Raw genomic sequence first — 12,615 nt, 5'->3', positions numbered from 1 at the left:
CCGTGTTGCACTTTGGGCGGGAGCGTCCAGAAGGCTCTGCTGCGTTTGCTCTCGCCTCTGCGGTAGAGCCTGTAGGTGGCACTCTAAGCCCACAGGCACTGGCAGGAGGAGTGCTGGGGTCATGCCGAAGCTGTTCTTGCTCTGGGGTTTCCATGCCAGCGGTGACGACTAGCATGTATGGCCAGCAGAAAATCACCAGAATGTCAGTGACTGGGAGGAGCGGTAGACTTCTGAAATGAAGCAACTACTGCATCTGATTTAGGGTAAACAGTAAACCTGTTTTATTGTCCTTTCGTCATGGCACTGTAGAGTCATTTGTCAGAAATACAGAAAGCTCCTTAAATATAAGCCAATCCAGTTATTACAATATTTAGTTTCTGTTTGTACAATCCAGTTAATGGAGCATAACTTTAGACACTTGCAGGCAATGATGCCATTGGTCCAGCTGTACATCTGCATGGATTTTAGCCCCGCCCTCGTACAGCTGCTGCCACACACAAACAGATGACCTCTCCCTCCCTCACACAGTGTTGCGTTTTATTCCCCTCGTGGTTTTATTGGAAATCTACACCGCTGGAGGAAATGAGCATTTCCATACCCTTCCCAGTCCAGCTCTGGGGCAGACTCGGGTTTGGCACGGAGAACAGCACTTCCTGGTGGGAGATACGAAACCACAATTGCTTTGAATTATTCTGCACGTTGTAGCACAATCCAGCACGCAGAAGTGATATCTTACAGCTCACATGAGGGACATGTTTGAGAAGGAAACCAGGAAAGCAGAACTCCCTCTGGCAAAGTCCAAACTACACATGATCGTTATGCCATTCAGCTTTAAGAAGACGAGACATCTAAGGGCCCTTACCATGTAAATGGGGTTTTTTAACAGCCAAATTTATTTTTGACATTGTTAGTGATGATGAAAGTCATTCTGTTTTACTTTCTAAATAGCCCTAAGAAAATTTATTTCGTCATTTTGGATGCACACTCATCTCACATATCGTAAAAAAAAACAAACAAAAAAAAAACCTCTCAACAGCTAAATCGGTTTAAAAGACTTGGAGAACAAGCATATTGGCATATATTGCTGTCCAAGGCTGGTGTAAAAATTGTACAGAATCATACAAAAAAATCTAAACGAACATTTTCAGTCATGCTTTACTAAAGTGCAGTTAGTGTGGTGCAGCAGGTTGAGTTCTTTGGAGTCGGGATAGCAGTTCACCTTTGTATCTCCTCTGGTTTCTCTATTTCCGTTTCATCCAGCTTCCGCACGACAGAAACCAGGAAAGAAAATGAGCGAGTTGAATGCCCAAGTCGTCAAGTAAACTTCCTCCCGGCCAGCCAGAGCGCTTTGCTGAGCTTCCCCGGTTCCCCTTGTGTCTATGTACAGAAATGTTCGGAAACGTCGTTCCAGTTTTATAAGGTACTGTGGACTCCGCCCACCCTGCCTCCCTGTGCCCACTTAGCCAATGAGGTGCATGATGATCGCACTCAAGGCCATGAGTTCTGCGGCCTGTTGTGGGCGGCTGGCCCGCCAGCCGTTGCTCAGCTTGAGGGGATGGTCGGCACGGCGACCCGAACCACCCTCTGGCCTGTGGCTGCTGGCCGAGCACTGGATGAGGGGGGCCTGATAGGACGTGGCGCGCTTGTCTGGCCGGTCGGGGCTGGAACCATCGCTGGGCCTCTGGCCGTTGTAGAGCAGGTAGCGGCCGTGCGTGTCCCGCTCCATACGGAAGAGCTCGTATTCCGTGTGCGGCAGACGGATGCCCAGCGCCACACAGCCATCGGTGTGCGTCACGTCCTGCTCCACGCCCACCTGCCAGGAGCCCTGGGAGCCACACTCGTCGCCGCTGAAGACATTGAGCAGCGACGTGGTGGCGAGGTCCATCGGCATCACACGCATGTGGTTCACTGAGGCCAGAAAGATGGACATGCACAGAGACACACACATGCAGTTGAGTTGGTTTCAGTAGAAGCTTCCATTTGGAGGCAGCAGTAAATTGTCATGCAGCAGGTGTTTCTTGTTCAACATTTTTGCTCCGGCGAGTCCCGTATTTCAGCCCAGGCTCGTCTGGTTAGATGTTTGAAAAGCTCGCCGACTTTCACATGCAAGCAAAATATGTTGGCAAAACATAGTGGCTTAAGAATTCAACCTGTCTAGAGCAATGTCAGGAGTCAGGCCTGTTTAGTTTTGTAATAAGGTGGAGCAAGTCTGATTGGCTGTGCACCACGCAGAGAGAAGGCAATATGTCCCGTCTCCCGAGAAGACATGAAACACCTGTCACATCCCCGACACGGGACTGCTGACACCACTACTCTGTCGCCTGGAAGTAAACGCCACTTTAGAAGTACGTACAAAAAAAACCGCTCACCTTTAAAGACGAACTCAGTCCCACCCATGACGCGGGTGGAATGCATGCCACGGCTGTAGCGCCCCCGGGCGTAGATGGAGAACGTTGGGTGCTTGCAGACGGGATCCGAATAGTGGTAGTAGTGACCCTCCCACGTGTTGTTGTCATCGTGGAAGATGAAGTGACGGGTGAGGAAGAGCACCTCGGGGCGCACCTCGCACCGCTGCGACACCCACTGCCCGTGCAGGGCCACGGCGAGCTCCGCCCGCGGTGGTAGGATCGGGGGGTGGAGCTCGTCGGAGCGGGTGATGATGCGGCACGCAATGCAGCCCTGCTCGTGACTCTGAAAGGGGGTTGGGGAGGGTGGGGGTGGAGAGAGCAGGCACGATGAGACGGATCATGGGCCATCGTAGGCCCAAATCCTGGTTCAGCTTTCGGTTCAAGGTCAGTTTAGCAAGAAGGCTACCTCACGATGGGAAGGCACCGTTTTAGTTCCCTTATTGATTTGGGAAGAAACTGATTATATAAATAAATTAAACGGGCATAATGTATACCTTTAAAAATATCGGCACAAATGTCTCTCGCTGATGTTTTATTAGGTCCATGTATTATAGCAGCAGAGCAGACAAGCGTGAGATGCAGATTTGGATCGAACTGAACGGACCACATGTTCAGCAAGGGGCCCCAGATAGCATCTGCAAACGGCAGGCAACACTTTAACCCTGTGAAGTGGAATGGCCCCGTTTTGGCTAAACCGCTTCCACAGGCCACGCTGTCGGAATACGTAACAAGTCTGAGAGAAGAAAAGTCTGATGTGCTTTCACTGATTTTTCGACAAGTCTCCCGGAGAAGTGGAAAAGCTTGCGGGGCCTCACGTCTGTTCTACTTCTGACCCATGTTAGTATTTATGTCCGCTCCTTAGTGCACGCTATCCTGCCACGCTAGTGTCTCTAGTTCATTCTGGAACTTTCCCTTAGCTAAACATTTCACTGGGGTTCACATCCATCAAGCGATTTAATGAATCGACACTTAGACGTGGTTGTCTTTCTCCACAAAGGGTTGAGAAGGTTTTCCTTGTATGTGCATTAAAGCTCTGTTGAAGAGACAGGAGGTGTGAGAGGAATGAATCAACCAAGTGGATAGTAATGGTTAAAACGGTGCTTAAGGTTAAGAGGGAATATTTAATTATCCGCTGGAACAAGACGCCGCTACAGTATCACCGCAGGCTCGACTCTGCATGTGTACATATGACTGCAAGATGTTTTCACCCCATCCTCTCTGGCAAAGTTTTCAGTTTATGAATACCTGACCTTCTGACTAGCCACAGGCTAGGAAATGTAACTTACTCTTCATCGCGCCTCTCTCTCTCTCCCCCCCTTTTTCTCTTCTCCTCTTGGCTATTCCGTTTAACCAAACCCATCCAAAGTGGTTTGGCTGTTGGAATCGCGGTCGTCGTGATCGGAAAGACATCGAAAAAAAAGAAACCAGCCAAACAATTACAAATCGTCCGTCTTTGGGATTGTTTGTTCGCCTTGCTGTACTAATCGATAACCAAATCAATAAGAGCTTGCTGCCACGGACCGGCCTGGACCGGTTTGGGTAGGGAGGATGGAAAACTGGAATTGGAAACGGAGGAAACAAACAAAGCAGCAGCCACGTCTGATGATCCACCCAGCAACCACAAACGAAAAGTCCGGCACTCGGCGGGCACGCTGGAAGCGGCCCAGGAGCCGGGGCGCTATCCCCAGTGTTTGGATGGAATTGTCATCATAGCAATAAAGCATCTAAATTAGGAAGGATCACGCCTCCCGCGTATGGGCGGAGTTGTTAATTAAATGTCTTTTTCGTCCGCGGCCCTACCACGCCTGGCTGATGCGGTCGCCGTGCATCAAGGCGTAGACGGAGCATCCAGGCTTGATTAGAGCGAAAATGAGTGTCACACAGTTTGGAGCTCATTTATGCGGTAGTGATTTGTGGGTGTTTTTTTTTTTTTTGCTGTTGTTCTTGATGTTGCTCGGATGCAAACCGCTTCTTGGTCTTCGGAGCGCTCTTGCTTGGGGTCGCGTTGTGGCTGATTCGTGCACTTATTTTTAATAGCGGGTCTTCGAGTGAACTATTAGCAAGGAGGGTATGGACTGTGAAAATCTTTATGGCCTTGCGCGAGCAGAACCATGTAATTATAGCAAATGTGCAGGGTAAAATTTCTGAGAGGTGGCAACTTAAATGAAAAATCATATTATGCCAATTACACCTCTCTTTAGAAGTTTTCTTCGTGTTAAAAAACAGGGTCTTAATGTCTTAATGTTGAATAACAGTCTGGCCATTTGTAGATTTCTTGCCGAACACATGGAAGACTGTTCTGTAAACTTGAATGGCTGTTGCTATGCTTTTGTTGTTGAGTGTTGTTGACAGGCTAAGGAACAGAGAAGCTCGGTTCATCTGAACTTTCCCATAGTCCCTCAGGCATGCATGAAATCAGATCTCGAACATGCTCGTCGGAATAATTCAGAAGGCTGCGTGATTCAGAATTCTGGGAATAGCACGTGTTGATCACTTGGGGAGATAGGCCTGGTGCAGCGGCTCGGCATTGTGACGCATGAGCACTGGCCCTCCGCAGTCGGGAGCATCTGCTCACCCCGGGCTGACCGGCGGAAGATCGGCTCAGACGCTTTACACACCGAGATGAGGCTTGGTTTGTTTAGACAGCCGTTTACACCAGTGGTGTGTGCAGCGACACGGGCTGAGAGACAACTGCTGGCCACGAACACACCCACGGGAAGGATGGAGACTACATTCTAATCATGCTGAAGTTCTAAATCTGAAGTCCTAAACCTACCTACGTTCTAAATCTGAAGTCCTAAACCTAACCATGTTCTACATCTGAAGTCCTAAACCTACCCATGTTCTACATCTGCCGTTCCAAACCTACCCAAGTCCTAAATGCTTCTTAAATGCTGAATCTTAAATGTCGAATGAAGGTCCAATTTGTTCATTTTTGGGAGTCCTGAAGGATAACCAGTTCCAGTGTACCAAGTTCAGTGTACACTGAGCGATCACTTTTTCAGATACCACTTTGTAGTTGTAGCCAACTGGCTGCCATACACATTACATACATTTCCAGTGAGTTGTAAGTTGTAACTGACCGCTCCTAACCTCTTTCCCGAGGGACGTGGTCTTGAGCGAAGAGCAAGTGTTAGCTGTGTGCTTTTAATATACGTCTACATTGTAAATGTATTTGTGAATGCAGCATAGACCGATTTTATATATATATATATATATATAATGTTTATATAAACACACAAAATATCCAGACATGATGTGCTGTTTGTTCAAAACAGACACATTATAGAACCTACTAAAAGAACTCCAGGATTGGCCATGTTTTTACTGGAGGTCTTTGATCTCCAGATTTCTCATTGTAAACCTCTTTTTATAAATGTACTGATGTAAACAGACTAAATAAGACAGCATGTAATGGATCATAAAAAAAACAAACAAACAAAAAAAAACCCCATCAGAACTGGAACTTTGTCAGTAATGTTGCGCTGGGAATAGGGCGCTGGAGTCCTCACACACCCGGCCACACTGCACCACATTGCAGTAAGGCCCATTTATGAACAAACCATGAGCAGAGTGTAGCTGGTTGGCTGTTCATCAGCAACACTTTTACACACACACACACACACATATATACATGTGAATTCAATCTTACGTGCAATATTAAAACGATTTCATGTGCAAGTAATGCCGAGTTAAGGAGTTCAAGCATCTCCCCTGCAGTGTTTTTATATACACATATGGAACGGCACGCAGGCATATGGAACATGTACACATACACACGCATGCACACACACACACACACATGCATGCACACTCCCTGCTGTTCCACCCCCTGCACCAACCTTGGCGTTCTGCAGTGGTGGCTGATAGCTGGAGGGCCGGTAGTACATTCTCTGGGCCAGCTCCGTGTGGATGTCCCCCAGGAAGAGCTCCTCGACGGGGTGGTCAGGGTTGCGGTGCAGGTACTGCTTCTCCACCCGCAGCAGCTGCAGCTCGTGCATGGCGAAGTTGATCCCCCGTGAGCAGTCGCACCCACCCGCCTCGCCCCACAGCTCATAGCTGACGTTGGGCTCCCAGGAGCCGGGGCCCGGGCCCCCACAGTTCCGCTCCAGCCGCCGGCTGAGCTCCTCTGCCGCGCCCGCAGCGTGGCACACGGCCTGGACGCGGTGCACCTGGTAGTCGGCCTCGGTACCGCCGCGCACGATCCAGGAGGCCTGGCGCAGCCGCACACGCCCGCGCACCACCAGCGTGTAGGCTGGCGTCGTGCAGTGGTTGTCGGCGTAGTAAAACTGGTGGGCACGGAAGGTGTGGTTGCGGTAGAAGCGGTACGAGCGCGTGATGAACTCTGGCCCGGGTCGTACCTCGCAGCTGCCAGGGCAACGGAGAGATGGGGGAGTGGGGGGGAGAGAGAGGTCATGTGACCAAATTTGGCGGGTTTGAGACGGCGGTAGAACGGCGCGTACACAGCAAACACTTTTCGTGCTGTCATAGCTGAATGTTTTTAAACTGAACACAAAATACTGGGAGCACTAAAAATTAGAAAGGACAAATCTACCCAAAATGTTATAATCAGATCGCTTCAGCATAATTTGAGGTGAACTAAAAAGGACGTTTAAAAACCTCTGCGATAACTTAAAAATGCCTTGTAATTTCATTGTTGTAATTTCATTTCCCCTCCACAGCTCATGTTCCTAAACTGTTTGTCCAGAAAATATTTGAATTTAAATTCAACTGCAACCTTTAAACTCCAAGTGAACTCCTGCGTGCAAAAGTCAGATTATCAGTGAAATAGTGGAAGGGTACTTGAACAGAGTGGCACAGTGCCCGCTGGAGAAAGAATGCAAATGAGGTTCGTTAAACCCCAGCAGTCTTCTTTAATAACTGTTCCGAGGTCAGTGAGACGCGCTCGGCGGACAGCTAGAGGACGCTCACCTGGTGGACACCCAGTGGCCCTCTACGTTGGGGGGCATCTGCACGGTGATGCGCGCGCCGTTGTGCAGGCGCTTCAGCATGTGTTGACACTGCAAGTCTTTGGGCGGCCAGTGCAGGCTCTGTTCCAGCGCGTGCCGTGGCGCGCGGTCGTCCGACGCGTGCGGAGACGAGCTCTCCGCCCAACCTGTCAAACACGCAGCGCGCGATGAAAAGGGGAACGTCCGTCTACCGGCTGTCACGTGCCATAATACCACCAGTCATGAATAGAACCTATGCACACTGCAATACTAATTAATTATCATTAATAAACATTTAAAATAATCGGAGAAACAAATCATACGTTGCTGCATATCTGAATACATATGCTCACGTCTATACTTAGCGATTCTAACGGAACCAACACCAGATCACTTTGATTGCTGTTTAGTCTGCTCGATTTCACACATTTGTGTTAGAATGGATTACTGCTCCAGCTTCTTGGTGTCGTGTATGGGCGGGAAGGTAATCCTGATTAGGCTATTTGTTGGGTAAATTCGCGCAAAAACGACTTCCTTTTGGAAGCTTATGTAAACAACGCTTTTTAGTTGATTCATAAGCGCGCACTTCAGTTTCCGAATTGTGATCTTAAAACTGACCAAAGGAAGCTGCAGTCATCCGCTATTAGGTAAAATTAGCTCCTAATACATACGTATTCAACGTCAATACATGAAACAAAACCCCCCCTCAAAACCCTGAAGAATGTATGCGAAACTATATCTCAAATTCCGCACTTCCAAGTTCCAGGCTACTGGGCTGCATTCCATGGCGCGTCAAGAGGCGCATTTACGTTATTTCTTTCACGCTGCAAGTTGGGGAAAGAAAATCTGCGTCAGGGAACAACGCCTGCCACTGCCAGTCTACGTTACGTTTATGTGGTCACTGTTCCACATAGAGGCGTCTGGGGAGCATACCGGCTGGATTTGCACCTGTGCCCGCTGCCCACTCACAGCTCGGCGGTCGGAAAGCGCCTGCCAGGCCGCGTGTTTTGAAATCCCGACCACTGAACCCAACGCAAAAAAGCGCCAGTCGCGGAAAAATCTGGAGCTCATGTGCGTTGTGGCGAGGTTTCCTAAAGTTAGCGTTGGGTCTTACGTATCGAGGCTGACAGCCTTTCCGAGAGTTTATGGAGGTTTCGGAATTTACGCAGCGTAACGTTTTGGAGAGACAAACACACTATTAATCTTGAGGTGGACAAAGTTTGTGGTTAGGTAGAGACTACTTAACCACGGCCAAATGAAGAATTTGAAGGCAACACACTCCAGCCTGGCACAGAGACTAGTCAGGTTAATGTAAACGTGATCTTCTGTATATGAAGCGGCACATGAACACAGTAAAAATAATACGCCGATGATTCATCGGAAGAAAAGACTGATAACTAAACAGGATCTTGGCCTCACACCGTCTCAGTGAATAGGGCTTTATGGTGCCAAACCTTACTAAGTACACAGCAGTATTGAAAGACCGAAACCGGACGTCGCCATTATTCCACTATCCCTAATATTTCTGATATTTACCAGTGTCATAAATCAGATCTGGTGTCTGGACCCACCCATTTTCTCGTAGTTGCTTAACAGATCTACTTTCTTTTAACCCTTCCCATGTAAATTTGTCAAACCTCTACGACTGAAAGACACATAGCCCCATCTACTCCAGTCTTGAGGTCCATAACCACTTTTTCCCAAGCTTTTGCTTGATTCAAAGCGCCCAGTTCCCAGTTCCCCACGCACTAACCACTAAGAACATTTCCAGTTGGCCTGCTCCCATCGGTGAGCTCAGGGTTCTGGGACGGCTGACAAACAGACGAGCTACAGAACAGCCCCGAGAAAACCAGGACCTCAGTGACAGCACGCCTCCGTCCTAAAGCTCTTTACCATGCCTCATTCCCCATCATCTACTGTGTATGAGGGACAGTCTGTCTCTGTCAGACCGCTCACAGAGTAGCTTTTATTAGCCCCTCGTTAATACAGATAATATACACACGCTTTATAAGGTCGTAGGTATTTTAATAGATACATAAATACAGTTACAGGCGTAAGTATGCCTATTAGGTTACGCTGCATTACCTCCGCTGTGCTAAGTTTCTGGCTAGATTTGAGCCGTGCTATTGGATTTTTCCTTAATGCGTCTTTGCTCTTAAAACTTAATTTGAGAGAACATGCCCCATTATTAAGAAATCCCAGGCCTAATTTTACATGCCAGAATTCCAACTGCTACGAATCTTATTTCAAGATAGGCAAATAAACCGAACGATCTCTTTTTATTCGAAAACACGTTCACCCACTTTGCCAGCGCTTACACCTTCGGTGTGGGTTTTCTGTAGTACACTACATAGCACGCTACGTTGGCGTGGTCTCCAGCAGTGAACCTCGCCATAGTTTAGTTACTGCTTTGGATTCTCTTTGACCTCATCTGGATTAGTAGACCCCCCCCCCCCCGCCAAATGTACAGCGTGCTCTAATCTGGCCTGACGTCGGAAGTTTTATGGTCGCTAGGAAAGGCTGCAGTAACGCACCACTTAATTGAACGTTAGATTCGTTTAAACACAGCCGGGACTTTTAAGTGGATTTGAAATGATGGTCTTTTTATCTCCAGGCCCCATGTGAAGGGGCAGCGTTGGCCACCACTGTTATTTCTAGCGTATGAAAAGGGCCATGGGCGGTCCAGTAATCTATGTTTCCTCTCCATGGCAAATCAGGCTTGTGAGAGCTAAACCAGTGCCTCAGACTCCAGAGCTACCCTCAACTGCCCAAGAGCCACCACTGAGTGAGCCTTTGCCCCCCTCTGTCACACACACCCCGGAGAAAGTATTTAAACATAAGCCTACCACTAAAGCTAAATATCACAATGAAAAGTAAACGTGCTCTTTTCAATAGACTGCGTTTCTTTTGAAGAGAAAGGGCCCAAGAAGTTATATGGAGAAAAATGATAATGAAAGTAGGTCATCTTAAATTATGATAAATACTTTAACTCTTCTACTGGGAGTAAAATTAAATATGGGTCAGAGCCAAAGGTCACACATACACATACACACACACACACACACACACACACACACACACACACACTCACACACACACTCGCACATACTCGCACTCGCACACACTCGCAGTCACACACACAAACCATTTCACTGCGAGTTATACTGTGTATGACTATGTATGTGACAAATAAACCAAACTTGAAACTTGAAACAAACACTCGCACAGGCACGCACACACACTCACACACACACACGCACACACACACACGCACACACACACACACACACACACACACACACACACACACACACACACACACACACACATCGACTAAAGCATAGAACAAAATTAAGTTATTTTAAAATCTCCTAAACGTACAATAGACTGAATCAGTCCTACATAAAACAATCACAAAAGTATATCTTATATTTAGAAGGCAGGTGTGATTTCTATCTCAGTCAAAATGTGTTTTTGCATTTTAATAATATTTAGAGGGTATATTAAAAATGGATGATATTAAAGTTATACGCGAAGAAAGTTATACTTTCTAAGTGTGTGCCGCCATGTTTTGTCAATACTCATCAAACATTCAGTGGGATTTGTTTATTTATTGACATTATATTAATCTGTTTAGCCTGCATGGGTCTAATGATAACCGATGAATGAATGAGACTCACCAAACGTCACCACTGGTAGTATTGCAAGAATGGCCATACTCCAGGAGACGGAGATGAACCCCATTGTAGCTGTCTCGATGCAGTCCGCTTTACTGATGCGAAATGAGCCTTCGCCTTGAACTCTGCAGCATTCACGAATCCATAAAGGCGCAAGAAGCCCAATCCCGACCGCACGGCAACAATAACGCCTTCACATAGCCGTGGAAGTGCGACAGAAACCGTCTGAAACACTCGAAGTTCAAGTGCGAGCTGAGTTCCCAAAGCGTCGATTTCTAACAGCTCCGGGCGCACATTCAGGTCCCCGCACATCGGGGAAAGGGCACAAACCGCCGTGCCAGCTCGGTTTCCACCGAGTCTCGTCGAGGTTCCAGATGCAGGGCTGCTCTTGAGGGCTCCGTTCCTTCCTTCACATCATACCGAGCGTCTGGGAGAGCGAGGAGGGGCGAGGGGTGTGGATCACACTTACCGGGGCTGTTTGAGATGATGGCGAACTGCCCTTACCGAACTACCCTACCCCTTACCCCTTTTCAACTCGAGCTTCGTCACATTAAATGAACGGCGTAGTTTACATCTGTTGGTAGTCGACTCTGTTTTGCGTTGCCAAAGGGTAGGATGTTCAGGTTGACAGGGTTAAATATGAGTCCCTATACAGCGTACACAGTATAAAGTGATTTTAATATGACCGCCATTATTAGACATGAAAACCTTTCTCAAACGTTAAACTTCACCTCCCTCTCTTTCTGTTAGCCTCGGGAAAAGAGCGCAGGAGTGGTTTGGGGACAATTCTAAAAGACATTTATGTCCTCGTATTATAGATTCTTGCAAGATTCTTGTACTTTTCATAATATTACATCCGTACAAAATTTCCCCAACAAAATTTACAGTATAATTTAACTTTAACATTGGAGACAAAGATGTACAATTTCACGTGAAGATGTAGCCAATCATTTGGGAGTTATGACAACTGTGTCACAATAGAGAGGGGAAAAAATTGGGTTTGGTTTCTGGGGGTTCAAAAAATGTAAACTTATTCCATTTGGCCACAATCAGACAGAACACTCTCTCTCTCTCTCTCTCTCTCTCTCTCTCTCTCTCTCTCTCTCTCTCTCTCTCTCTCTCTCTCTCCCCCCCCCTCCCCTCCACACACATATCTGTTTCTTTTGAACTCCGCTACTTTTCTCTCTCTCTTGATTGTTCTAACTAAATATGTTCTCTTCTGGTCTTGGAGAAATAAACATCCATCCCATGGCGCATACTTTTCCCCGCTGTTGTCTAGGGAATAGCAGCCTGCCGTCAGAGGTTCGGTGGACTCACTGAGTTAAAGGCAAGTCTCAGATAAGAAACTCAAAAGGCTTCAGGGGTCTGTTATCGGTGGATTTCCAGTGACTTCAGTCAGATATGAGCTAACCTCACTTTTCAGGACGTCTTTTCAGTATCAGAGAAAATATGAGCCTTTAGCAGTAAATCAGTAAACATTCACCGCTGTCTTTGGCTTTCAAGTAAAAGAGAAGGAGGAGTTGTCTGCATTTGTTCCTAAAAATGTAGTGACAGCTTGTCCGGGCCAAACCGTGTGTGTGT

General features: G+C 47.4%; 1 protein-coding gene across 1 annotated transcript; it reads right to left on the bottom strand.

The window, feature by feature from the left end:
- Positions 1–257: 257 nt before the first annotated feature.
- Positions 258–12,007, bottom strand: LOC113582879 (protein APCDD1). Its single transcript, XM_027018902.3, has 5 exons — positions 11,038–12,007; positions 7,341–7,524; positions 6,251–6,776; positions 2,370–2,691; positions 258–1,908 (listed from the first exon to the last, which is right to left on the bottom strand). The coding sequence occupies exons 1-5, from the start codon at positions 11,099–11,101 to the stop codon at positions 1,460–1,462; spliced, it is 1,545 nt and encodes a 514-aa protein (XP_026874703.2). The 5' UTR covers positions 11,102–12,007; the 3' UTR covers positions 258–1,459.
- Between the last annotated feature and the right edge of the window lie 608 nt (positions 12,008–12,615).

The sequence above is a fragment of the Electrophorus electricus genome, chromosome 11 (genome assembly GCF_041902795.1).
Source record: "Electrophorus electricus isolate QZ-2024a chromosome 11, ASM4190279v1, whole genome shotgun sequence".
NCBI classification, from domain to species: Eukaryota; Metazoa; Chordata; class Actinopteri; order Gymnotiformes; family Gymnotidae; genus Electrophorus; species Electrophorus electricus.
Note: the sequence above shows the minus strand (reverse complement) of the source record. Positions and strands in the feature narration are given on the sequence as shown.

What these genes read in the sequence shown, in the direction of transcription:
- LOC113582879 (XM_027018902.3), bottom strand. Translation starts at nt 11,101, where the DNA reads ATGGGGTTCATCTCCGTCTCCTGGAGTATGGCCATTCTTGCAATACTA. An exon ending in CACCACTGCAGAACGCCAAG is followed by an intron (nt 2,692 to 6,250) that starts GTTGGTGCAGGG and finishes ACCCCCTTTCAG; the next exon opens with AGTCACGAGCAGGGCTGCAT. An exon ending in GACTGAGTTCGTCTTTAAAG is followed by an intron (nt 1,909 to 2,369) that starts GTGAGCGGTTTT and finishes TTCTGGCCTCAG; the next exon opens with TGAACCACATGCGTGTGATG.